The 27,375-nt window shown below is 39.1% G+C and overlaps 1 protein-coding gene across 11 annotated transcripts in view; it reads left to right on the top strand.

The window, feature by feature from the left end:
* OXR1 (oxidation resistance 1) overlaps window positions 1–27,375 on the top strand; it is a 273,264-nt gene that overhangs the window by 193,046 nt on the left and 52,843 nt on the right. For 7 of the 11 annotated variants that reach the window (XM_054057089.1, XM_054057092.1, XM_054057091.1 and 4 more), the window contains 3 exons: window positions 15,795–15,877; window positions 23,509–23,616; window positions 24,736–24,855. In XM_054057089.1, coding sequence (XP_053913064.1) covers window positions 15,795–15,877; window positions 23,509–23,616; window positions 24,736–24,855 — 311 coding nt within the window. Of the gene's footprint in view, window positions 1–2,062; window positions 2,222–15,794; window positions 15,878–23,508; window positions 23,617–24,735; window positions 24,856–27,375 lie in introns of those variants that run through there. The other 4 variants (XM_054057094.1, XM_054057099.1, XM_054057093.1 and 1 more) reach the window with 3 other exon arrangements.

The raw sequence follows: 27,375 nt of genomic DNA, 5'->3' as shown, positions 1-27,375 counted from the left end.
TTTGAGGCAGTTCTCCCAAAGTGATAATGCAGGGCATTGATATGCTAAAAGGCTAATGCTTATACTTACCCCTACAGTAACCAAGGCCATCGTCAAGCTGGCATAAAAATGGCCACACTGCCAAGGAGGGACAGACAACAGGAAAGGTGACCCTAAAGTGACCGACAGGGTATTCCATCCTATATGCATCATACTTTGTATAAACATGAGAGATGGCCAGGGTCTCATCCTCTTCTGCAATGGCCAATGTCCAGGGAGGACCTCCTCTGTCCGGTTGGACCTTATCCCAGATCCACGTGTTCCTGAACGCAGTTCCTGAGCTCAGCTCCCTCCTGTCTGTGGACCCATTCCGTTGTGTCTGTTCTACAGTATTTGTGGTGACACATAGTCATTGAAGGGTGGGGATGCAATCTCATGTATTTCTATATATTTATTACTTTTTGATTTTTTTAATCATCATTATTATTATTTCATTGAAGTTGTAGTTTTAGTTTCCAACTTTGCACAGAATACCATTGCTTTAGTCTCCCAGCAGAACTTACTTGGTATACAGATGTTTCTTTCTGTTTGAAAAACAGCTTTAATTTGTGGTGTTCATTTGTACCCTCGCATTCTTTGTTCTCACAGTTCTTGGCAGTTTTAAGATTTGAAGACATAGAATCATAGAATCGTAGAATCATAGAATCATAGAATAGTTACGGTTGGAAGGGAACCTTAAAGATCATCTAGTTACAACCCCCCTGCCATGGGCACAGACACATCCCACTGGATCAGGCTGCCCAAGGCCCCATCCAGCCTGGCCTTGAACACCTCCAGGGATGGGGCAGCCACAACTTTCCCGGGACACCCATGCCAGTGCTTCACCACTCTCATTGTGAAGAAATTCCTCCTAATGGCTAGTCTAAATCTGCCCCTCTTCAGTTTATACCCATTGCCCCTAGTCCTATCACTACAAGCACTTGAAAACAGTCTCTCCCCTGCTTTCTTGTAGCCCCTTCAGGCACTGTAAGGTCGCTATAAGGTCTCCGTGGAGCCTTCTCTTCTCCAGGCTGAGAAATCCCAACTCTCAGCCTGTCCTCATATGAGAGGTGCTCTAGCCCTTGGATCATCTTTGTAGCCCTCCTCTGGACCGTTCCAACAGTTCCATATCCTTCTTATGTTGAGGATTCCAGAACTGGACACAGTATTCCAGATGAGGTCTCACAAGAGAGGAATAGAGGGGGAAAATCACTTCCCTTGACCTGCTGGCCACGCTTCTTTTGATGCAACCCAGCATACGGTTAGCCACCTGGGCTGTGAGCGCACATTGCCCGCTCATGTCGAGCTTCTCATCGACCAGCACCCCCAAGTCCTTCTCTTCAGAGCCGCTCTCAATCACATCATCTCCCATCCTGTATTGAAATCAGTGAGGGGGCAGAATCCCCTACAGTTACATTTACAACGAGACTCTTCTTATCACAATATTAACAGTAAGGGTAGCATTTGTCTTGATATTCTAAGATCATAGAATCATAGAATAGATAGAATAGTTGGGGTTGGAAGGGACCGTAAATATCATCCAGTTCCACCCCCTCTGCCATGGGGATCACAGTGGTCTCCTTTCTTAACTATTTCTCTACAACTAACTAAAAGGAGGTTGTAGAGAGGAGGGAGCTGGCCTCTTCTCCCAGGTGACAGGAGACAGGACAAGGGGGAATGCACCAGGGGAGGTTCAGACTGGATATCAGGAAAAAACTTTTCACAGAGAGGGTCATGGGGCACTGGCAGAGGCTGCCCAGGGAGGCGGTGGAGTCACCATCCCTGGAGGTGTTTAAAAGACCTGTAGATGAGGTGTTTAGGGACATTGGTTTAGTGGCAGATAGGAACGGTTGGACTCGATGATCCAAGAGGTCTTTTCCAACCTGGTGATTCTGTGATTTCACAAGTTCTGTTATCCATTTGTTCACTGTATGTATCCACACCCAGACGCGTCGCCCCTCCCGGGCAAGCTCTGGGCCGCCCTCCGCCGCTGTCGCTCGGCCGGGCCGGGCCGGGCCGCGGCCCCTTTAAGAGGGGGCGGGGCCCCGCGCCAAAGTTTGCCGAAGTTGCGGCGCGGCCATGGAGCTGCTCGGCGCGCTCGGCGGCAAAGGCGGCCGCCTCCTGCGCGGCACCGCCGGCCGCCTCTGGGGACCCCGGCCTCGCGGGTGCCAGGACGGCCCGGGCCCCGCCGCGCCGGCCACAGGTACCGCCGGGGGGGACGGGGCGGGCGGGCGGAGCCGGCTCCGCGCTTGGGGCGCCCTCCCGGGCTCGGTGACGCTTTCACACCCCCCCACTCTCGCCTTTTGGGCGCTTTGATTGACCCGCGTGAGGGAAAGCGGCTGGAGGACCAGCTCTTGGTTTGGGATCTACTCTGGGAGGAGGTGCGGTGGCGGTGAGGGCAGGAGCGGCGCCTCTGCCGTGCCGTGGCCGAACGGGTCTGCTCGGAGGCGGTGACCGCGCGGGTGGGACGGGGCGGCTCTGGTGTCCCCGGGCTGTAAGGGTGGGCTCAGGTCTCGGGTGGGCGAGAGGGGCGGTCAGGGCATGCAGAGGCTGTGCGTGCAGGAGGAAACCGGGCGCTGAAGGACTGTTAATTAAATATGAAAACCAAACCGTGACATAAGTTGTGAAGGCAGTGCGGTCTAAAGACTGCTTGGAAAGAGAAAGATGTATGAAGTTCATGAAAACGAAAAGATGATCGGAGGGATGGAGCATCTCCCATACGAGGACAGGCTGAGAGACTTGGGCTTGCTCAGCCTGGAGAAGAGAAGGCTCCGAGGAGACCTTATAGAGACCTTCCAGTACCTGAAGGGGGCCGACAGGAAAGCTGGAGAGGGGCTATTAGTAAAGGCTTGTGGTGATAGGATCAGGAAGAATGGGTGTCAGCTGGAGGGTGGCAGATTTAGACTAAACATTAGGAAGAACTTCTTCACCATGAGAATGGTGAGACACTGGAACAGGTTGCCCGGGGAAGTTGTGGCTGCCCCATCCCTGGAGGTGTTCAAGGCCAGGTTGGATGGGGCCTTGGGCAGCCTGATCTAGTGGGAGATGTCCCTACCCATGGCAGGGGGGTTGGAATTAGGTGATCTTTAAGGTCGCTTCCAACTGTAACTATTCTGTGATTCTATGAAAATGTTTTCTGAAAATCTGAAGAGAAGTGTAAAATTAATAGTAAATATTTTCCTTTTTTTCCTGTTCGAAGAAGCTCTGTGCTAAGTGAATAATGGCATGTTTGTCATAGTCTGTAGGCAAGGTTGAAGTCAGGCCTCCACTGAAATGTTATGTAAAAAAAAAATACGTTTCTTTGTTATGTTAGTTTATTTTGGAAGACTAAAATAGTTGGGTTTTTTCAAGAGAAAATATCTGCCATTACTGTAATAGGCAAGGCAATAGGAATGCCCATGCAGTCTGTTGGATGTAGATGGTATCTCCCTGTGTGTCTTGAATCACTCTTACCCAGAAAAGGGAATAGGTAACAACTACAGTGTCATGCTTTCCTTCTCTATACAGACATACAGAGTGAGTAAGACACAGCAACGTGTTTTTAAGGGGTGAGATGAAATACCTTGAATACGGCAGCTACAAACTATTAAAGGATTGTTGACAAGTGGTGCATGTGTTTTTAGGCAGAAGCTAAATGTCAGTAAAACTCTTTAGCATCTTCTGGTCTCTTAATCAGTTACAAAATCGTGTGCTCAGCACTTAGTCTCAAGTGCTTTGCAGATACCTATTTCTTGTAGGGATAAGCTCTCTGTGACTCTTCTTTCCCTCTTTCTCTGGGATGAAGGATTAAGGATGAAGGATTCTCTGGGATTTAGGCTGCATTATAATATTTTGGTGTTTTTTCCTAGCTTTGAGCAGGAAATGTATGTTCTCAGATATTTTCATAAGGTATTACTTAAAATTTGTGTTAATAAAAAGTGTCTGCAGTTCCAGAACACAGGACGTGTTCTTGTGTATGTAGAGTTTGATGTACCATTTTGACAGAACCATACTTCGGTTTTTTTTTTTCTTCACCTAGGCAGAGCACACTGTTCAAGGTAGTTCAGTCTTGGCCCTCCCATGCTGCCCTCTCCTTCACAGGGTTTCTGTCAGTTATGGAGAAAAGGAAAGTTTTGTGACTGTAGGATTCTTCTGGCAAACATTTTGCTGGCTTTCACAAACCGCCTGTGGCCTGGTAATGGATGCTCTGGAAGCTGTAATGATTATTACAGTATTTCAATTGAAATCCAACCTCTGTTTTAATTAGAGATGGGTCCCCAGACATTAACTTAAACCTTAATGACAAATTTTAACTACTCTGAATTTTCAGTCTCTGTATGCAGTGTTCTGAGTCCAAGCCTTCCTATTATTCTAGGGTTTTCTCAAAATTTGGACTCTCAGATCTTTTCAGTGTTCCTTTTCTTCACATAGTTCAGTGGTCATAATGCATTATTTCTTAAAAGAACAGTTCTTCTTAAATACCTTAAACCCCTGCTTCCACATTTCTGAAACAAAACCTCCCTTTTTGTTATTAATTGTTTTTAATTTCACTTCCACAATATAGTATTTCAATTTTATTCATGTACTAGTGGTAAAGTTAGATTTACTGTTTTCTTGCTTAACTTTCTAAACAGTTGAACAGCTGCATTGTAAGGTTTTCAAATTCAGGGAGGGAAAGCTGATCAAATGCTGTGCCTTAAATTACTGTTCTGAGCCTGTGTTCTTCTTTAGGTACATACAGAACTCTGTATAGTACTCCTTAGCAGGGTGAAAGGACAGAGTAGTGCCATAGGAGGCTGTAAACCTGTTTAACCAGTTTACTTGTGTTGGCAGCCAAGTCAGTGAAATAACTTTAGGAAGGTGTTTTGTCTTTTAATGATTGTGGTGGAGGATAAAAATGGAAGGAAAACCAGAAAATCTAGGGAAATCATCTGACTTAAGTAAGGATACTACCAGTAATTTTAGAGTGTAAAAGTCATTTTTTAAAAAAAAAAAAAAAAAGGCCTCGTGGGCTTTGAAATATAACCTCTAGAGATGGTATATTGCATATTTCTAGCAAGAGCTAGTATGTATGTATTCAAGGCCGGGATTTACATAGAAACTTTAGCTAGAGCAGAATGTAGCTTTCTTGTTGATTGGCACATATTGTAGGTGTTAGCATGTTGAAGCCGCATGCATTTTTATTTGCATTGAGATGCAACTCGGGGCTTTAGGGAAAGTGTGATTAAGGATTATCTTTACTGTAGAATTAGCTTGAATGTTCAGTTTAATTTGAGTCTCATCTATATAAACCCCTAGCTTAAATGAGCTGAGACAACAGTGTGTCTTATAGTTAAGTGTGCTACTTGCTTCATTTCCCATGTAAAGGGGAGCATGGGTGGCAGTAAGGGACATGGTTTTGCTTCTTTTCTGTGATACTGGTGAGGCCGTATTTCGAATATGCTCTTTGGTTTTGTGCACTACTGTTAAGGGCAGCTGCTGAGAAACTGTAGAGGGTCTATCCATTATGTTTATGGGCACGGGGTGCATGACCCACATATGAGGAGGGGTTGAGGGTTGAGGAAGCTGGGCTTTAGTCTTGCAAAGAGGAGACCAAGGTGGATTAGAGGCAATCTATTTGTGACCTGCATCTAACTGAAGGGGCGCACTCTTCTTAGTAATAAGAAATGATAAAAGAAGGAGCAGCAGCCACACACTTTAGCTTAGGAGGTTCAGATTAGACAACAGAAAAAAAAAAAACTTCAAAAGGAGAATGATCCACTACTGGCACAGGTTACAGTTTTAAGTTGACCTAATTTGATGTTGACAATATTCCTGCTTCACACTAGAAGCTGAAGTAGACGTACTCAAGAGATTTCTTCCAAAAGACACTTTGATTCTGTGAGAATATGCTTCTTCCATACCTGAAATCTCATGCTTCTTCCCTCTTAGACATTTTCATCTCACTTGGATTCATAAAATCATTTAGGTTGGAAAAGACCTTTAAGATCATCAAGTCCCACCGTAAACCTAACACTGCCAAGTCCATCACTAAACCATGTCCATCAGTGCCCCATCTACACATTTGTTGAATATCTCCAGGGATGGTGACTCAACCACTTCCCTGGGCAGCCTGTCCCAATTATTATCAACCCTTTCAGTGAAGAATTTTTTCCTGACATCCAATGCAAACCTCCCCGACACAACTTATGCCATCCCGTGTCATTCTATCACTTGTTACTTGGGTGAAGAGATGGACACTACTGTCTGTGGTCATCCAGCACTTGTTCTGTGGTCACTTCATGGAGATATAAGATACACTGCTCAGGCAGTCTTGATTTTCTTCAGTATGTCTCATTAAGTACCAGAGTTAAAGAAATGAAAAAAGTCATTCAGAACTCCTTGTTCAGAGAATCCTCTTAACCAGTTTGTCAGGGAGATTGTCCTAGATGCCTTCCATTAAAAGATTTTTTTTTGTTGTTGTTTGTTTTCTTCTTTTAGGCTCAACGTGATTATTCAGTTCTGAACTATGTGGCCTGTGTGTTTATTTACATTTTTTTCTTATCAGTTTTAGAGTCTTGACTGGTAAGATAACCATACACAATATATCTGATTAGCCATATGGTCTGTCTGTCCTCTGTACTATAGCAGCAATGCATTAAAAAGAGAAATGTGAAGGACCAAGTTAGAGTACACTTGTCAAGTCCTGCTGTAGAAGTTAATATATTCCTTTCTAAAAATCTATCTCAAAATAGAGCAGACATAAGAATAGGGTAGATTCCTCATTTCATTCTTATTCAGTACTTCACTTTTAAGAAATTTACTTTAACAGGTGTATAGCTGATAAAGTATGAGCAAGGCTTCCAACTGGGGAGACACAATTCTGCAAGTTTTCTTGTACACACTGTTCTGGATGAAGCACATGTGAAATGTACCAGCACCCTTTACAAAAATGATAATTCTTCTCTTTCATGTCTGAAAATACTTCACTTGGTACCGGCATGAGAAGCAAATGTGGTTTTGGAATGCATCAGGCTGGTGACTCAGTCATCTTGTGATATGTTAATGTATGCACAATATCTTCTTCTGACTTACATGTTACTAGTGTATAGAAATTCTTGGCTATTCCCCAAGTGAGGTGTTAAATTATCTTTGACTTTGTTTTATGCTTTGTATTAATACATCTCATATACATCTGCTTTCTTTTCTACGAGCTTTGAGACTACAGAATTCATTGTGTGTCTTTTTGCGCAGCCTTTGCTGTTGATTGTCCTTCTGAGTTTGCTGATGTGCGATTGAACTGTTTTAAAACCTGGTCCATTGGTAATTCATTAATATACCCCTCCATTCTGCTAGTTTCTATTTCACTGTCCCTTTTAGTGTTTTTTTGACACATTTCACAATTCTTAGTCAAATTTTTTACTATTCAATAGGGCTTTAATGTATCAAGTGTTTTACTGAAGTTCAGTTTGTGACTTTCTGTCATCTGATGGATTAGTTTATAATATATGTAAGGTTTATTCTAGTCATCTGGTATTCTTTGACTGTATTGCATTTTTGTTTTGATGTGTCATGTTGCTTTTTTTATCTTAATTTTTTGGGGTTTATTCTCATTTCTAACATTAAAATAGTTTTGAAGTTCATGTTTTATTGTGAACCTGCATGCTCGTGGCTGCCTTTCGTCTTAGGTCATGTATGGATAAATACCTTTCTTTAATCAGTAAGCAGTATGCTTCACTGTGTTATATGTGTGCATCTGTCTGTGGCTTGGTTTGGTGGTGGCCTTGGGCGTCTACATTGTCTGCCAGAAAAATGTGAGAGGAATCTGTTACAGATAACTCAAATTGCGAACAAGACCGTTTGTCCTGCTTAAAGTAGAGAAAACTATGATTTCAGGTTAGGTTTCTCAGTGCTTTATCCAGCTGGGCCTTGAAGATGTCCATGTGTGGAAATGGCACTGGCTCTAGGCAGTTAGATTTTTACCTTTTATACAGTCTGAAGCTCTCCTGTTTTGTGTGTTATGTCTGTTTTCTTTTTTTCTCCCATGATACAGCACTGAAAGCCTGGCTCTGTTATCTTGTCTTCTGTGGGGAAGTTACCTTAAAGGTACAGGAAGGCTGCTGTTGCAGTCCTTCAAAACTATTTCTACTTCATGCTGGAGAAGCTTTGTTCTCTTAGCCTATTCTCACCACCCCCAAATACCTTGGTGTCCCTTTACTGAAATACTTTCATTTATCAATGTCTTATTTCTAGTGAAAGGGACTAGGGGGAGGAGGAGAGGGACACTAGAGCCAATATTACAAAAGCAGTCAGAGTGCCAAGTTAAGGAGAATAGTTGCTTCTCTCTGGCATGCTGTCTGCTGGTCATGCTGCTATTAATACAGCTGAGGATGCTGTTGTCCTGCCTTGTTGCCAGGGCACGCTGCTGGCTTGTGTTCAGCTTGCCGCCTAGGAAGACCCTCTGGGTTTTTTTCAGCAGTTTCTCACTGGCTGGACACAAGGTGCTCTTCCTTGATATGTAGAAGACTATTTTCCTGTTGAATTTTATAAGGTTCCTGTCAGCTTGTTCCTCCAGCCTGTCCAGGTCCCTCTGAATGACAACTCTGCCCTCAGGTATGTTGACTGGTCCCCCTAGGTTGATGTTGTCCGCAAACCTAAACTTTCAGCGGGAGGTTTACTGAAACATTCGGTATAAGTTCACATAGGTATAAAACTGTTTGCATATTAGCAAAGCATTTGTAGCTTGCAAGTTTGCTGCATCAGTAGAGTAAGCTGACTGACTTTGAGCTCTCAGAAAGACTAGCTACCATTGGCCTAAGTGTGGTAAGGCAAAGTGTAAATCCTTATGGATGTCTAAGCATAACTTAGTACTGCTGCTTGATGTTTGAATTGTTTATGTGATGTTGCTTGAAGATGTACAACTAAATGCGCTTAAATATCTGAAAGAGGTTGACAGTAATTAACTGGAAAAGTTGACTTCCTTTGCTATCTGAACAGTCATGATTTTTGCAAGCTTTCATTAATTTATACGTTTGGTCTGCAGAGAAGTGGTGCAGTAAGTGGAGATTACACTTAAGTAGTCCCTAGTGTGTTAAACTGCATCCATGTATTTTTCAGATTGAATGGGGAAGGTAGCTTACTGTAGTTAATGCATACTGTGGCATAATCTGAAAATCTGATGAGGCATTTCTGTTGACCCCAAATGTGAACTCTTATATTTGAAGAAAGCCTATGTGATGCACATACCAGGAGTGTCATGCATGGACCTGGCTTTGCCTCCTAGCCATTTTGAGAAATGGCCTGCCTTAAATTTGTTTATTTTCATCCTGAAATCATGCATTTAGTTATTTCTGCTGATGTGCTATGCACCTGACTGGGTAGCAGATAAAAGTCGTGTGTTAGGGGAATCACGAAACAGCGATAAGGATCAAGAGTTTTGAGAGCATGACTTACTTGCAAGGAAGATTGAATCACAAGAGTAAGTAGCAGTTGCTTAGCATGAGAAAACTAAAAAGGACATTATTTGCCTTGGTCTGAAATCCTGCCATTTTAGCTAGAAAACTGCAGGCTACTAGCATTTGAAGGCTACTGTTAGGGCCTCTTTGTTTCTAGTTCGTAAGACCTTGGAAGATAACTGAAAATAATATTCCAGTAATTAGTGTAAGGATATCTAACAGGACAGGAAGAAGGATCAGCAAGACAGTTAATCTACTGAGATGTAGTCCCTGCTGTTAGGAACCCCAAGTCACTGAGCCTTATGGAACATAAAGACTTACTACTTTAATCTTTTTTGTTTCTTTATGAATAGATTATAAAGGTCTAATTGTTATTGACCAGAACTAATCTAATAAAGATGTAGTATCTATGCTTCCTCTGTTTTATCAATTAGAAAGTTGTTTCATGTGCTGCTAAATATCAGTGTATTCAAGAATATTTCAAAGACAGACTACTTTTCTTTCCTTACTTTCTTGTGATTCAGTTTTTAAAAATCTTTGCCCCATTTGCGCTTCATGGCTTTTTTTAAGATCCTGTGAAAAATTGTGTCCTAGACAAGCATTTAACAAAACTGCCGCCTCTGCCTTTTTCTTAAACACGTGTAAACCTAATGCATAACTTGCAGTTCCTGGGGAGGAGGAGTGGGGAAATATAAATAAACTTTTTTTCTCAAAATCCTGACCATAATAAGTTCAGTTATTAATTACAAATGGTTCTTATTAATTGTTGTCTTGTCCAGCTTACTTGCTTTATCTTGGAGGATACTTGTTCAGTTTATCAATTTATTCCTCTGGAAAATATGATCTGTGTAATTTTTGTTAACACTGAAGTGAATAGAAGGTGAATAGCTGAGAAGCTTTACAAGTTGTTTGAGATTTGAGCTTATAATGCAGAAAAACAGTAGGGTGAAGGATAATGTAAGACATTTTTCTTGAAGATACTCCTAAGCAGCTTTTAGCTTGTGTTGTGGAATAAAGCTAAATGTGGGGAGAAATGGGAACTCTAAAGTTTTCTGAATACTCCCCTACCATAGGCTGAGTACAAGGCAGATTTTCTTTAGTAGGAAAGTCAGTGGAGATGCAACATGTGCAGGTGCAACACACTTTTCTTCAGAAAGGAATGCAGCAAGGGGATATCTTGCCCTGTGAAGTGAGGGACGGGATGTTTGGAGGGGGATGTGGCCAGCCCCCACTGTCGGCAAGGAGCATGGTGCACAAGGCCAACTGCCCAGTTATTTTCCAAGAAGATTATTTGCAGCTGCTTCTCTGGCCATCCTGCCCTCCAATTGACCTGTACTCATTATAGCATCATTGTAATATCATTATAATGGTAAAACACACCTACACAACTAAGGCTACCTGCCTCTGAGGCAAACCCCTCCTACTGGGCACGCATAATCAAGTTTGGCCTGTGAAGTGAGAACTTTTTCTCCACCAACCAGCAAGGTTTGAAGTAATGACTTCAGTCACTCAAGCTCCACCTGAAACTGCCCCGAAGGTGCAAGTTGTTATAAAATGAAAACAAAGTGCGAAGTTTCTTGGGGGGTGGAATCATCAAAACTTTTGGTATCAGCTGATGGGCTGGACCCCACTTCCACCCCCATCCCCCCAAATTGGGACACTGTTTGGAATAAAACTTGTGTTATGCATGCTAAATATATATCTTAACATCAAGCTAATTATTAGTATCTCTGTATACTTTGACTTTAACTACATATTTCTCACCTCCATATTGCTCCTATCTAGGCTCAGGTGCTTGACTTTTAATGTATTTTTGCAAACAGTATCTTATCTCCAGCCACCATGGAACCCTTATTTAGTCATGAATTGTTATAATAACATTAGCTTGTTTGCACATACACAAGCCATTACTAACTGTTAAAGGGGGATTTAAAGGAAGTTTCTGATTTAAATTCAGCAAGCTAGACAAGATTAGTTGTCTTTGTGAGTTTGCTGATAAGAGCCCAAGTGCAATGGTGTTGAGCAAGTGAGATAACATTAATTGTCCCTGGTAACCCAACAAACCAAGCAATTTGTTTCCATTCTTGAAAGATTGTCAGAGAAAGGGTTAAGCAGATTGGTAAACTCTCCCTCTGAAGTCTCTCATATTTTAATTTAAATCGTGACATATATCATTGCATTGTTACTCATAGTACAAATGTTGAGTTCTCTTTATCAGCTCTTATCACCAGAAGTCCAAAGAATGCTCCAGAAGCATCAGCGAATGGCAAACTGGAAGTCTGCAATTCAGTTTGGATGGCACACTAAGAAATGAGAAATATCACTCTTGTCATATTAATTTGAACTAGCAGTGTCACAGGAATATTTTCAGTCAACCAAAATTCATTGGCACAGGGCCTTGCAGAGGCAGTTAGTAGAACCCTCCCTATAAATGTTGGAATTCAACTGCAATTGTCTTCAAATATCAGTTAAATGATGTCACTGACTATTATGTATTTTAAGGTCAATGCTTCCTCATTGAAAACTGTGTTCCTAAAACATAATGTTCCTAAAAACCCTTTTCCCATCTTGTATAAATACGTTGGAACAGTAAGTCCTCTCTGGTTATGTTGATGATCAGATGTAACCAGAGTCATTTGATGACCAGAGTCATTTAATCTTGGGTTTCTGTATGCATGCTTTCATACAATTAATATTGATCTGGTGTAATTTTGAACACTACATTCAGCATCTTTCCAGTTCTATTCTTTTAAATCCTAGACAGTTGAAGTATTTTCTTGTCATCTGTGAATCTGACATATGCTTTTTCACTTCAGTGTTTCAAGCTGTTGTCAAGGCCCAGTCCTGCAAAATAGTAGTTCAGAATTAAAGCATTGACCCTGATGTTACAAAAGATCTGGTTTTGTTTCTGTCTAAAACAGCGCAATTGGAGATCTGATAACCTAGCATCACAGATCCACTTGTTAGACAAGTTACTGTTGACTCTTGAGGTCGTGCCCAGCGTGGCTGGTGTCAGGTTTTTCTTACCCTGTGGTCTGAGAACATCAGCCTTTGATAGTCTCACTGGCATGTTGCTGACGGATGAGGTAATGGTTGTGTGTAACCTAACAAGATAAGCTTATGTGCAACAGAGTTAACAGGAAAATAAATAAAATTAAAGGATAAAACTGATTCCTGTTGATGCTGAAGTCTCTTCATACAACTGTAGCCTTTGTTAGCAGTTATTTCTGCTTTCACACACCTCTTAGAATACTAGGGGTGGAAGGACTACTGAATGATTAATTTACTTTTCTCTCAAAAAATAAATAGCCTGCTCACTCAGCAGGAGATAGTTGGAAGCTTTGCAGTATGCTATCAGGGAGACTGAACTTGTGTTTCTGCTATTCTGACCTATTTTTGCAATTGAAATAGCTCCTGGTTTTGCTTCTGAGATGTTACGTGAAATGTCTTGGCTCATTATGAAGAGACAGCTCAAGTACTTGGGATGTGGGCAGAGGTGTGGAGTTCGGTACTGATGCCTGGTGCTTGGCCAGCTGGACAGCGCATGTGGAGCTTAGAGCTAGCTGCCTGCCTCCTTCTCTTCTTGACTTGGACTGAAGTCACAGCAGTCATGCATCCATGTACTGAGAGGGAAATAATGCTATCACAGGGAAAGAATGGAAGTGGGCACCGACGGGGAGAGTAGGAATTGCTGTCTTAGGTAGGGGAGAGGATGGTATTAAAAAAAAAAAAATGCTATGAATAACTGCAGATTATAAGCTCCTGGGGAATTTGTGGTAGGCGGTCTGGCATCTGCTTTCCTCCGAAGTGCCTCCTAAAGGGACCTGCCTTCCCTATCCTTAACCTCTGATTGCTCTTAATTTCCTGAAGTCACTAGAGTGTTCTGAAATGTAAAGCAGCAGGTTCTTCTGCCTTGAAGAAAAATAACTTCCTGTTTTTCTTTCTGACATAAAGAACAGAAGTGGTTCTTTCTGCAAGACTTGATTCTACTGTTCAATTGCTGGAGACAGAGAAGATAACTTGACCTCTTGAGCAGCAATTGAACTGCAAACTCTTCAGGACTTTATATATCAACAAGTAAGAAGAGAAAGCTTAAATTTGAGTTAGGAAAAAACCCACAAACAGCATTGGGCTGTTTACAAATGAAGTGCCTACACACATTTATAGTATAGGGCTTCTGTATTTCTGTCTAAGGGCGGGGGGAGGTGGGGCAGTGGAAGAAGATTCTTGTTCTACGATAGGGGTGCTCCATGTGTAGATTATTAAGGCATGTATGGCATCTTGGATGAGATCATTTTTTCTTCAGCTGTGTCCTTTGACTTTTGCTTCAGAGTATTTGACCCAGGCTGCTGTTGAAAGAAAATGATGAGGCTGCTGGCAAAGCTTTGATGTGGGCTGGGAAATGTGGAGCAGCTATGGTCTAGCAGCTGTTGTAGTTTTTCAGTAGCTTGCTGGGAGGCGCCTACTGTGTAGGAAGGTCAGGTAGAAACTTTGGTAACAAAGTACTTGACCTGGAGAGGAAAATGTTGGCTACTGTTAGGTGGCACACAAATGTCTGGTGTATTACTCATTACTGAATTATTTTAACTAGAGACATATTTAGCATCTTTAAAAACTATTAATTCAGTTGGAAATAAGTTTCCTCTGCGTAAGTTTTAAAAAGCTATGCTTAGTAAATAAGGGAAGAAATACTTTTAATGCATTGAATGAACATAGTAGGATGTAGAATTACAATGTTTAGATTTTTAGAAACTTTAAAAGTAGGCTTTAAGTCTTGACTGTCTGTCATAGTTATAAAAACTTACCATAATTAATAGGATTTAGAGATGAATTTTTATCTTGTAGGTGTGGGAACATTCTCCCTCAGACTTTTTTTTCAATATAAGAAAAGTAGAGTTAGTCCAGTGTTTATTTACTTATCCCAGGAGAGTACTTATGTTGAATCAGCTTGAAATTACTTTCACAGTTGCCCTCTGTAGCTTGCCCAATAAAGTGAATGTAAGGTATTTGCTGAGATCTTATTTGTGTGTCTATGTTTTGTTTATTTTTTGACACTTTAGAACTTTGTGTATTTAGTTTTGGATTCTTTTCCTCTATAATCTTGATAACTTCAATTATCCATGTAGAAATGGAGGAAGTATATGAAATTTGTGCATTTATTTGTCTAGTTTCTTTTACAGTGTTGCAGTCGGGATGCTGATCAAAAATTGTAATGCATGCAAGTCAGTCTCGATTTATGGCAGGTTTCCTTAGTGCCTCAGATGAGGCTTAAACAGACGTATAGCATGTTTTCTACTCTCAATCTAGCTCATGCGAAAATATCTTAAAATAATATATATTGTAATGTCTGTTTCTTCTGTTCAGTTCAGTTTGGAATATTTTAATAAATACATTCAGTTTTTGTAACAGAAATTTGAATGCATCAAAATGGGAGTATAAATAATCTCGTTTATACCTCATATTTATACTTACCACATATCTCATGAAAACCTAACGTTGCATTCACATATGGATTTTGGGTTCCTTTATGGCAGATATTTAACTGTTGAAGATGGAGGCCTTGTAACAGAGACTTAGCTTCTTCAGAGATTCATCTCCAAAAATGCATGTGTGTGTATATAAATGGATATCTTAAAATACCCCCCACTTTTCTAGAGCCATGAAATTAAATGTTTTCTGTCAAATCATAATACACTGCTGCATTGTTTTTATCATAAATGTCAAGCCAATTAGTATAAAAAGGTAGAGTGTATTTCGGGTTCAAATTGTTGTCAATTTGGCTCATGAAATGGAAGCCATCAAAATGTCATTCACCAATAAAAAGAACAGTTCTCATTTATTTGTAATCTTTATGCATAGGTTGTATGTGTTTGCTACAGACAGGACATGTAAACCTAAACATTAATATTCTTTGTTTTACAAAAAAGCTTTAAATACTCTGTACTTATCAAACAGCATTTAAATAAACACCAACTTATTAGATTGAACATACAGGAAGGAACTCTATATAAAATCAGACTGAGTACAATATAAAATCAATTAAGCACAGTAGCTCCAGAAACATTGCTTGCCTGATGGGGTCAGTCTCCTATTTGGTCTTCATTGATAGCTTCCTGAATAGCAGCAAGTACTTATGCAGTTAATTGATTCACAGTTATCAGTGGTTTATATTGGTCAAATTCTTAAAGCATTGCAGAGGAATGAAGTCCTTATTCTAGCAGCCGGTTATCTATTAGAGTCACTGGGAGCAAGCTGTGTAACTGGTGAAGTACATGTCTGCCCACGGGGCTGTAGTCAGCAGCCTGTGACAGTACTGGGAGAGGAAAATGAACTTAACACGCACGTTGCCTCAATTTTTTTCAGACACTGGCCAGAAGAAGACCCCAGACAAGAAAGATGGGCGACGAATGTCTTTTCAAAAGCCTAAGGGGACTATTGAATATTCTGTAAGTTACTGCTTTATTGTTAGAATGTCATTGCATAGCAAGTGCAGACTTAATAGATTCATTACAAAATATAAGGAAAACAGTAACGTGGTTTACCTTTAAACTTATATATATCCAATAGCTTATTTTAGCAGGAATTAGATCTAGAATTAGCTAGTAGTGTTTGAGTAATGCTTTTCTTATTTGTTTGTATTTTTTTTTTCTTTAAGTTACTTTTTTCTCTTTAAAAAACAAGCTAATAAATCTGACTGGTTCATTTTTAGGTAATTAGTTAGAAACAGTAAATAACATTCATTATGAAATCATGTGCAAGTTCCCTGCTTTCGCTATTATTAATAAACTGTTGACATCAGGAGAAATAACACAATGAAGTTGGGGGAGGGGGAGAGGGAGCGGGAGCTATATCTTTATACTGACCTTCTGACGTTCTCATAGTAATTTTCATAGATATATACCTTTTACTGTACAGATCTGTTTCTGCAGCAGTATCTGAAAATGGAGCCTTTCTCTGCCTGTTCTGTTCTTGAAATGACCCTCAAACTGTGCTGCAGTCAGCTCTTCACGTTTATGGTTACTAAGGGAAACTGAAGTGAGAAGTATCTGTCTTCTGTAATATACTGAAAATATAATTAAGCCTATAAATAATGCTTATAGGGTTGACATTAAAACAGGGAAAGTCTGTCACAGTTATTTTTTAATGCTTTTGAAGCTGGACATGTAAAAATAAAAATGAGAACTTATTTCTAGGAAGTCTTTATTTGACTTCATGGTATTTCCTTATGCCAGAAATGAGAGAGGTGAAGGAGACTTAACTCTTAATGTTACATTAAGCCAAGCTGTGATATGGCTTAAATACTGAGAAGGCTATGTTAGTCATTTGGAGAGACACAGAGGATGCGTGGCTTATATTGGGAACCTGAATATAGTTCCAGCCTTTATGAAAGACTTCCTTAAGTTGAAATTCAGAAAAGAGATTTCTTCTGCTTAGATTCTAGCAGTTGAAGAGTGGTGAAGTAAATGTGACCATTTCTATTACGTTAGCCCCATTTCATCTGAAATAATTTGAAAAAATGTTCATGTTTAATTCTGTAAAACCAGGCGTCCTGTTCAGTCAGTAAACTTCATAACTTATGTCTTGTCACCATGTGCGTGCATTTACCTTGGTGTGTAAGATCTTGGGCAAAGCTAAAGTACCAAGCTTTCTTTTTTTAAATTAGTATGTTTGTGACAAGTTGCCATGTACTTTCGCAGTTTTTTGTGTTCCAGTAGGTGGGGTTTTACTTGCAAAATAACTTCCTTGTGTATCACTTCCTTGTGAGTCAAAAGGACAATTCACAAGAATAAAAGGCCCTTTGTCTTAAAGTTTAGTCTAGCTTCTGAGAGAGCCTGTTGCATGTATGGAACATGGTTCATTTCAGCTTCACAGGTGCAGTATTCTGTCTGATCTTGCTGTACCTCTTTCATGAAGTACTTAATATAAAGTTTTTAGATCTTTCAGATGTCATGCACATATGTCTCAATAAAATAGATTTAACCTTTAGGAACCAAGTTATGTTCACTGCATGCGTTAGAGAAGTCTGGTAACTTTTGTGATAATTTGCTGCTTTTACTGTTCATGACTTTGTAGCAGATAGAGAGATGAATTTGGGTCCAGTTCCTGCCTTCATCCTACTACCTCTCAAAGTAACAGTGCGTGTGCGTATGTGTGTATACACACATATGTATTTGTATGCATGTTGCTGCTTTGAGAAGTAGTAGAGGGACAATGACAGAAACCAGATTCCCCTCCGAGTACTGTTGAAAAGTTACTGGAGTTATTTGGCTTTTTGGTTGTTTTTTTCATAACAATTTAATGTGTTAGTTTATCCAGTAGCTACATAGAGGGTGGAGCTTATTTGTATTCCTGAAGTTAAAAGTGAGATGGAATCTCACTGATGCAAACTATGGGTTTTTAATATGAAATCATTTCCCCCCAGAATATTTTTTTAAAAATTAAAATAATTACTTTGGGGACAAAAAAACAGTAAAATGTATTTTCTTTTTTAAAGATAAAGCCAAAAGGCCATTAATGTTAAAAGATTTTCATCTAAGATTCCCAAAGCATAAAAGCTTGAAACTAGTGTTCTTCATGTAGCATGAGCAATAAGAAGTCAAAAGATGTGGTATCAGACTTCCCTTCCCCTGCCCCACTCTCTCAGCCTTTAATTCTCTGGGGATCAGAGGCTGCACTTTTCTCCTGAAATAGCAGATAAGCACCGTAAGGCACAAGAGTACATTGTCTGGATCATGAGAAGAGCCTTAGTTTGTATAAACCTATGGTAGACTAGAGTCTTTGAGTTTTAAGTCAGACTCCTCATCATTGCACTGCTGGTTTTCCTGCATGTGATCTTTCCCCAGATGTTTAGTGGCAAGTTCAACGTCTAGAAACTGAGTCTTGGTTTTTTTTTTCAGTTAGATACTAGTTAGATATGTGTACTGAGAACAAAACTACAAAGGCTTCTGAAGTCAGCTTGTTAAGGTAAAACAAGGCAGGATTTTTTGATCCTTTCCAAGCTCAAGGGGTGTGGGTGGGAAGTAGTTTTGTGGTGACCATTAAACAGATGAAAGTTTGCTAGACTTTGAACCTAAATGCATACTTGGAATTTCTTGCTGTAATGACTTGGTGAACGTGTTTATGTTGAGATTAGATAAATGGTGAGTGTTTGCTAGTATCTTTCTAGGGTAACTAAATTTCACTTTCAGCCCTTAGGGTAGCTTGGGCAGTGCCGAAAGGTTCTACTTCTGGTGCAGCTAGTTTTATTATTGTTGTAAGCCTTTACATGCTGTTTAGACTGTTACATATTTTGCTTTTTTTCTTGGTGCTTCATTTCAAAGCCAGGAACTATGGGGTTTTTTTTTTTTTCTGACTGTCACTTCTCTTTGAGCATACCACTGTCGTAGTCTTCTTCCCAATCTGAGGGAATTTAGAAAATACGGATCATAATGGTAAAATATTACTTTATCTGTGGTATCTTTCATGTAATTCTGAAATTATTCTTAAGTTGCTTTTATGATATTTACAAGTTCCATTTTTCTGATGTTGCATGTTATAGAAATTAGGCATATTAATAAAATCATAATCTGATATTTCTAAAGACTTGGGAACAACACCGAAGTTGTCCTCTTCTCCTCTCAAGTCTCACCTTTCCTAGTCTTCCCAACTCTTTAATTTTTGTTAGTTCCTTTTAAAACCCTTTAAACTATTGTTTTCTTGTTTTCTGGTTTTTGGACAACTAGTCTTGAAATACTTTTAAAAAAATAATTCTTTGTGCAGGCTGATTCATGTGTATTCAATGCATGAGTTATAATGGAAGAATGAGTGAGCTCCAATTGTTGAGATATAGTGACAGTAAAGCTCATTAAAATACCCGCAGAGAATTTAGTTTCAATAAGGTTTTTGAGTAACTTTGTCAGCTGCTGATCAGACAGAAACAAAGGCAGTTCGAACCATGGTCAGTGGTCTACTGGTCTACATAAGCACGCAGGGCAAACATAGGTATGTAAGTAATACTCTAAAGTGGAAAAGAGATAACGGTATATACCTCTGTTTAAGTGGGCATGTGGGGAGTGTTTGATCCTTCTTATGCTGAGGATTCCAGAACTGGACACAGTATTCTAGGTGGGGATCTCACGAGAGCGAAGTAGAGGGGCAGAATTACCTCCCTTGACTTGCTGTCCACACTTCTTTTCATACAGTCCAGCGTATGGTTGGCCTTCTGGGTAGCGAGTGCACACTGCCAGCTCATGATTTCATTGGAAAAAGATGTAAAGTGTGGCCCTTAAGTCACTTTTTTAGTCAAGTCATATCTGTAAAAACTGATTTTGGCTAACTTAGAATTTTTTACTTATCTGTATACATATATAAGTGACTGCCTAAGGTAGAAGTAACTAGGTAGTAAGGCCTCATTTGTCTTATCTCTAGATGAGTCTATAACTAGAAGGTCTTGCTACTGAGTGTAGGAAAGCTACTTGAAATGTAAATAGCTCTTTTTCAACAGAAGTTATTGCATAAAGCAGCGTTTGTGTGTGTCAAAGTTATCATGGTTCTGAATAAGCAGTTCTAGTTTTCTTTTTACACTTTCATTAATCACTATCTTTCAATCTTTATACTCAAGTCAGTATACTGAAGTAAGCGTATTTTTTAACCACCTCAAAGCACCAGCTGGCCTGCTCAAGCCCATTTTGGATTGTTTCAGGGAATAAAATACTGTTTTCGTGTGTCTGGTGATGGTTTTTAAGAGGTTTGCTTGTATGTGAACACATGTTGCCACTCTGTTAAAAACATGAAACAATATAATTGGTGTCCATCCTCCCTGTCTCCTCAAAAGGGAAATTTTCCCATGAAGATTCAGCATAGTGCTTTAATATCCACATACTTATATTAAACTCTAAACATGCTGAATAGCATTTAAATAGTTGCATGCGTAATGTGTAGAAAGTTTCCTTCCTGCAAAGGAAGGAATTACTTTTTGCCCTCTTTCTGTGTTGAATTGATGGGTAAAAAATGATTGGAAAAGCTGGGGTGGCTGTGGTATGTGGTGGTGACTTTTTTCTCTGTTAGTTCTTAACTTTGTGGAAAAGCGTAGTTTATCCTTTCAGCTTTTGGCAGTTCAGATAATATTTTTTTAAACAGTAGAACACACAAGAATTGGAAAATAGGTCTTTGAATAGTCAGTGCTGGTCTCTAAAATCCCATGTAGTGTGATCCGACTGTGCAAGCTTCACAGCCAAGTAAGAAAAAGAAGCTTATGTGTGCCATTCTTGTGTTTGTAATTTGTGGGACAACCCCCCCTTTTTTTTTTTTTTTTTTTTCCAAGAGCTCTTACCAGATGGTTTGATTTCTGAAGGCTTAAATGAGTGAAGGTCTTAAAGGTCTTAAGTTTTATGAGTTTTAATTGACTGCTTTATTTTCTCATAACCTAAGCTAGTCTCAAATATCAGTCATTGAGTGGTACCTCAGCAGTGTCTACCAAGCAGCTAACAATTATCCTCCAACATTTCTTTGAGAGCTAACTTTTGAATTGGGCAAGGCTTTGGAATCTCATTTTACAGTTGGTTTTAGTAAACTTTCTGTATTACGTAGAGCTGCTGATGGAAACACTGCTGTTCTTGTTATCAGTTTTCTTATCTATGAAACACATAGCAGACATCTGGTCAGGTTAAGGTCCTATTTTGATTTCTCTTTTAGTACCAATTAAGTGGCATACGAGAATATTCTTATTTTTCCACATATCTGTGAGTTCAGAGTACTGGATTACTAAGAGGTACCACAGTAGAGTCATTCATACTGAAAGAGAGTAGAGAGCTCTTCTTAGCTTAATGTCTTCCTATATAAAGAATTGTTACAATAGAACTAGAAATTTATCTTAAGGCTAATTGCCATTTCTTTGGCAATACTTATCTTTTTCCTTTAGTGAACGCAGGGTGACAAATGCATCTTTACAAAATAATGATGAATTCTTTAACTATTACTCTTGAACCTTTTGTTAGTATCCCAAACTGCCCTCTGTTTTTTGTGTGTTAAACTGTAACAGCTTTCAAAATACATTGTTTGCAGCACTTTCTCTTGTAGGACAACCCACTTCTCTATTTAAAGCATATAGTTTGCTGCTTTATATCGGTAAGTTATACTTTTTTATTCCTGTACTGTCAACATATGTTCACCAACATGACATAACTTCAAGAAAAGTTAACAAAGAGAAAGCATTTATTTTCAGTTCTTGGGGCCAGTATTCTGTTCAGTGTTAAGCTTTGGATCATTTTAAGTGGGAATACATTTTGAGGAGCAATTAAACTTTTTATATCTACCTTTGCTTTGTACCCAGTTGTAACTGTTTGCCAGCCATTCTCTCATTGCAAATAAAATGTATTAAAATATTAAAAACTTAATCCCCAATATTAACTCATACGGTAACCTGTAGATTCATATTCTTCCACCCTGGCAAAATAAAGAATGTGAAGAATGAATGTGCCTAGTTGGATTCTACTGACAGCAAAACATATAACGCTCGTTAGTTATGTGGCATATACTAATTCAACTGGAACAGTCCACAATAGAGTATGGCTATAAGCAGGGTAGCCCAATGTATACTTTATTATTTAGCTCCACTGCCATAGGGTTGGGCAAATAGAGTGTTTTAGTCTTTAGGTTCCAAATGCTGCCTTTTTCTGTCTCACTGTATAAGGTCAAGCTATACTTTCAGGGTAAGCAGTACTAAAAGCAACTAAAACATACATGCTCTGACACTTTTCCTTCCCTACCCTCAGTTTTCTTTTGCCGCTGGTTCAGTTGTTCAGGCAGGATCATCGCAGGATGGTTTGAGGTGGAAGGGATCTTAAAGATCATCTTGTTCCAACCCCCCTGCCATGGACAGGGAGACCTTCCACTGGAGCAGGTTGCTTAAAGCCCCATCCAGCCTGGCCTTGAATGCCTCGAGGCATGGCTACTTCACTGGAGAGCCTGTTCCAGTGCTCCACCACCCTCTGTGTGAAGAACCTTTTCTCAATATCCAACCTAAACTTCCCCTGGCACATCTTTCTGCCGTTCCCTTGGGTCATATCATTGGTCACCAGAGAGAAGACACCAGCTCCTCCTCCTTCCCTTGTGAAGAAGCAGTGAACTGCAGTGAGGTCTCCCTTCAGTCTCCTTTTCTCCAGACTGAACAGACCAAGTGATTTCAGCTGCTGCTCTCACAACGTCCCCTCTAGACCCTTCACCAACTTTGTGGCCCACCTCTGGACACAGTCTGGTAGCTTGATATCCTTTTTATACTGTGGTGCCAAAACTGCACACAGTACTTGGAGGTGAGGCCACGTCAGTGTGGGGTAGAGAAGGATAATCACCTCTTCTTTTAACCTCTTAATCTTTTAATTGATAAGATGTACTTTTTCCTGGTATAGTGTTTATGAAGCCCTGTGCCATTATGCTGGAAATCTTTTTTGTTTGTATGCAACTTGTCATATCTTCATGATTCTTAAAATTCCTGCTATGAATTCTTTATTCTGAAATACTCTCTGTGAACAAAACTTTTCCTTTTATTTTCTTCTGTTGGTTCATATTGAATAGATTTTTGGGGGGAGATGGGGGTGAAAAGTAAAAGCTTGAAAACTCTTCTCTGTACTTGGGAATCACCTACTCAAAATACTTATGCTCCATCTGCTATCATACTGATTGCCCTGGTTTGCTTCTGGTTTTTTGCTTTTCGTCTCTGTGATGGATTTTACTGAAGTCAGATTTCAAGAGGAAGAGAGCTTTTTTGCATCTATAGAGATTGATTCAACTTTTCTGCAAGTGAAGAGCAGAGGACAGGAGTTGAAGATGGAGAATGAAGGGTTCTACGAAACTTGTCAATTGTGTATTGGTCTAGTGGTACCCAGCAGTGAATTATACAGTGTTTAGATGGGGCTGCAGTACACTGTTTAAGGGATAAATATGTCTGGAGGTTGTTTTTTTGGTGGGGCAATCATAACATATAAAGACTTGAAATTCATCAAAATCTCAGTAAACCTACACGTGATAAAATTTGTAAGCCATTATTTGAACTAATTGCTTACAGTTTTGTTTTTCTTCTTTTTTCCCCCAATTGATACAGGTGGAATCAAGAGATACTTTAAACAGTATTGCCTTGAAATTTGATACAACACCCAATGAACTGGTTCAGTTAAATAAGCTTTTCTCCAGAGCAGTCGTTCCTGGACAGGTACTATTACACTATATATGTAATTTATCCAACAAAAACCTTTTCCCCTATATTTCTCATCTCTACCCAAGAAAGCATTAAACTATGCATCTTACTGGTTTTCCTACTGGGTCTGTGGTAAACATGTTTTTTTTTCATTTTTCTCTAGTTTGTGAATTCCTTATCCCTATTAAGTAACAGCCTAAAACCAGAACATGTAATGGAGGTACCTGTCTCTCTCAAACAAGATCAGAGGACTTGAAATATACTTAATCATATAATAACAGTTGGGTACAAGCTTAATTGTTACTTTGCAAATATAGCAGGCTGTTTACCAACTCTAGCTCGGAAGACAAATTCAGGGTACAGATTACAAACAACATTCCTGACTGCATATTACTGCCTGGAATTCTATTTTAATAAATTGAGCGATGTTTCCATTCCACTCTGAAAACTTGCTATCTTTACTGGCAGTATATGAACTATCATTCACTTTTTATAGGTCACTATTGCTTACTTCTCTTTCTTTGCCTTTTTTTTTCTTGCCTGCACTTTTCCCTACCCCTAGAAACAAGTAATAGGTCAGCTATAATATTAATCATTGGCAATTTAGTATTAGCTCTCTGAAAAAATCCTGTGTCTATTTCTGATTGCTGAAAAATTTTGTCTAGGTAGTTTGAATGTCTGCCATGGTTGAAAAGATGTGTTTAACGGGTAAATATCCATTCATTGCTGAGACCTATTTCTATGAACTTTGTCCCCAGTCTGTTTCTTGGTTGCTCAAAAAGCAGAGTAATAGCAAGAGAAATAATTGGATACGTCTTCCTTGGACACTATTGGATGTTTCTGGCACGCTATATACTTTTAATGCTTTCTGTCTGAAATTTTCCTCAATTACTATGACTGAAAATCGGTCTTATCTCAAGATAACATTTAAAAGCTTGAAAACCTAAACTTAAGTAGTACTTTGTGTGGTATTGTTTATTTCCTCAAATCATAATATCCATTAAAGTTAACAGGAGGAAGAGTGATTTTTGTATAGCGAATTTTGAGAAAGCATAGCGAATATGCCTGAACTGTTGGGAAATCTAAAGTAAACGTGAAAGCATAACTTCTAACTACATTATATCTTCTTTATAGATTTTGTATGTTCCTGACCCAGACTACATTTCTAGTGTGGACAGCTCCCCCTCTCTAAGTCCTATAAGTCCCTTATCACCTACATCTTCCGAAGCAGAGCTTGACAAGGCTACAGTAAATGTAGGTATACCTGTTGTCCTTGAGATTAATTTTCCCTTACAAAATAAATGCTACAGATGCTATGCTTTCTTCTTAAACTATCCTTTCATTTTGGGGAGAAAGTACTTTACAACACTCAGTGTTCAGAAGTAAAATAGAACCTTTTTTAAAGTAAATATAAGCTTTAAATCTTTGTAAATGAGTCTTCTACGTGAAAACGGATTTGGAGGCATGTTATTTGTAGCAAAGTACTGTTCTTGCACAGAGATGTAAATACTAGTTCCTACTGCTTCTGTATTTACCTTTCAGAACTAGTTGAACACTTGTCTCTGATCTTATTGATAGTTTGTATAGCAATGATACATTAGCAAGAATACTCAAGTAGCTAAAAGTTAAGGGTTCCACTCACTCCCTGTAGAGATGCAGGTTCTCAGCTTCATTTAGCAAACCAAAATAAAGTCCATTTCAGTGATGGGCTGAACAGAATTTGCAACAGCTGACTTCTCTTCAGTAGTTCTACCTTTGTAGACTTCCAAATACCAAAATTGCTTAGCTGTCAAAGCTGCTGTGTAATTCAGCTCAAATGTAGATTTTTGGCTAGGTGTAAAAGCTTTGTAAAAGCATGTTTCAGGAACACTGGTTTGCTGTCAACAGAATTCCATGGAGAGAACTCCAACCAGGAAGATGCAGTATCGGAGCCTGAGCTTCTCTGCAATTTGTGCGATTTTGACCTTATTCAGATGTTTCTTAATATGTCACTACCATTCTTTTCCCAGTTATTATTATATTTTTCTCTCAAGTAACAAATTTTATTGATAGCATTTCCTTGTAGTGCTCATTCAAACTGTCAGATAAGCGCTCCAGGATTCTGTGTTCACCATTTAGGAAGGTTTGAGACTTCAGGCATCTGTTTTATTTATTTGCTTGCATGACTTGATCCAGTGAAGTTTAAATATAATAAAGTATTGCTCTGTTGCTGAATGGGTTCCCCAGCTGCATTGCAAAGGCTGTGATGACCCTACTACTGAAAATTACAATTTAGTTTTGCTGTTATACCTTTACTGTGACCTGTTCTCGTGAGATGTCTGATGTCACTTGTGTTGAATAGTTCCTTTTATGTTTTATGGCAAACTGAAGGTGTTGTAGCACAGTAAATGGACTAGTCTGCAAGAATACACTCTTCTAGCTCTGTCTCAGTATGACTGTAAATGCTAGAATAGGCCTACCAATATAGCATGTATTGAGGAGTTACTCAAAGGAAACCTGTTAGTTTTACTACTAGAAATCAGAGCCCTTCTGACAATGCACTAGATCCCAAGTCAGAAAAAAGTATTCTTATTCTTGCTTTTGTTTGTTATTTGTATATGCTTGTTTGCATATAGTGGATAAAGGAGACTTAATACTGTAACCATAATTGTGACTTTTTTGGACTTTTTTATTGACCCTATGCACATAGCAGAGATAAAAGCTTTAAAGTATAGAAGAAACAAAGTAGATTAAAATATTGTGAAAGTTAAAATCCTGTTATGCAAAAGATTTTGTTCAGTGTAGGCAGTTCAATGTTGGCAACAATTTGAACATTAAATTTAATTTGACTGATTCCTAATGTATTGTTACAGAACTATCTTGTGCATTGTATTACATGTTGTGGATCACTACAAGCAGTTCTTAAATGCTTCAGGGAAAATAAAATAAATGAAGAATGTGACAATATGTAATAGTCTTTATAGAAGTGTCTGTTTCTGAGGTCTTTCAGAGTACATGCAAGGAGAGAGGGGATGGTTACAGTTTGTAAAAAGAAAGAAAAGAATGGAAATCACTTGTGCTTGTCTTTGTGAACTCTTTGTGTGTGGTTTTGTTTTTCACATGGTGTCTCTGGCAACACAAAAAGCACTCAACTTCTATTTCACCAGTTAAGACTGGAGGGTTTTGTTCTTCATCATAGCACCTGTTCTTTGTTTCTCTTTCCTCTCTTTGCTGATTAATATCCTTATGAATGAGAGAAGTACTAACATGCATTCTCTAGGGCTCTGTATTGACGTCTGTCTTCTTTGAGTCTCCTCTAATTTTAACTCCAAACTTGCAGTTTAAATTTAAGTGCATTTCAAGGTAAAGAGCATATATTACTTTGCGTATATAATGTAAAAGTGTCTTCTCTCTGTCCTATGGTCATTGCAGTTAATGAGTTCTTGCTAGAAATTGGATAAAATGACTAACCAACCTCTGAGGCAAAATAGAAATTAAGATAGGTTCTGTTCTTTTGTTTGCATTTTGTTTTATTGGAGTAGCTTAACAAAGCCATGTGGCTACATAGAAACATCTGTGACCTTGTTCAGGTTTTTTATGTTGCTACACTTAAGTGTGTATTTCGGTAAATTATTGACAGTGTGTATGTAAGAACTCAGGTTTTTAAGCCTTTCTTATGCTGCTAGGTTTTTTGAAGGATTTCTTCATTCAGCAGTCTGATGCACATATTTGAGAAGATCTAATAAGCTTTACTACCTATACAACTTTAAATGCACATCATAATAAAATGTGACA

This window comes from Cuculus canorus, chromosome 2, assembly GCF_017976375.1.
Source record: "Cuculus canorus isolate bCucCan1 chromosome 2, bCucCan1.pri, whole genome shotgun sequence".
Classification (NCBI taxonomy): Eukaryota; Metazoa; Chordata; class Aves; order Cuculiformes; family Cuculidae; genus Cuculus; species Cuculus canorus.
The sequence above is the reverse complement of the archived record's forward strand: the minus strand, read 5'-3'. Positions and strand labels throughout refer to the sequence as shown.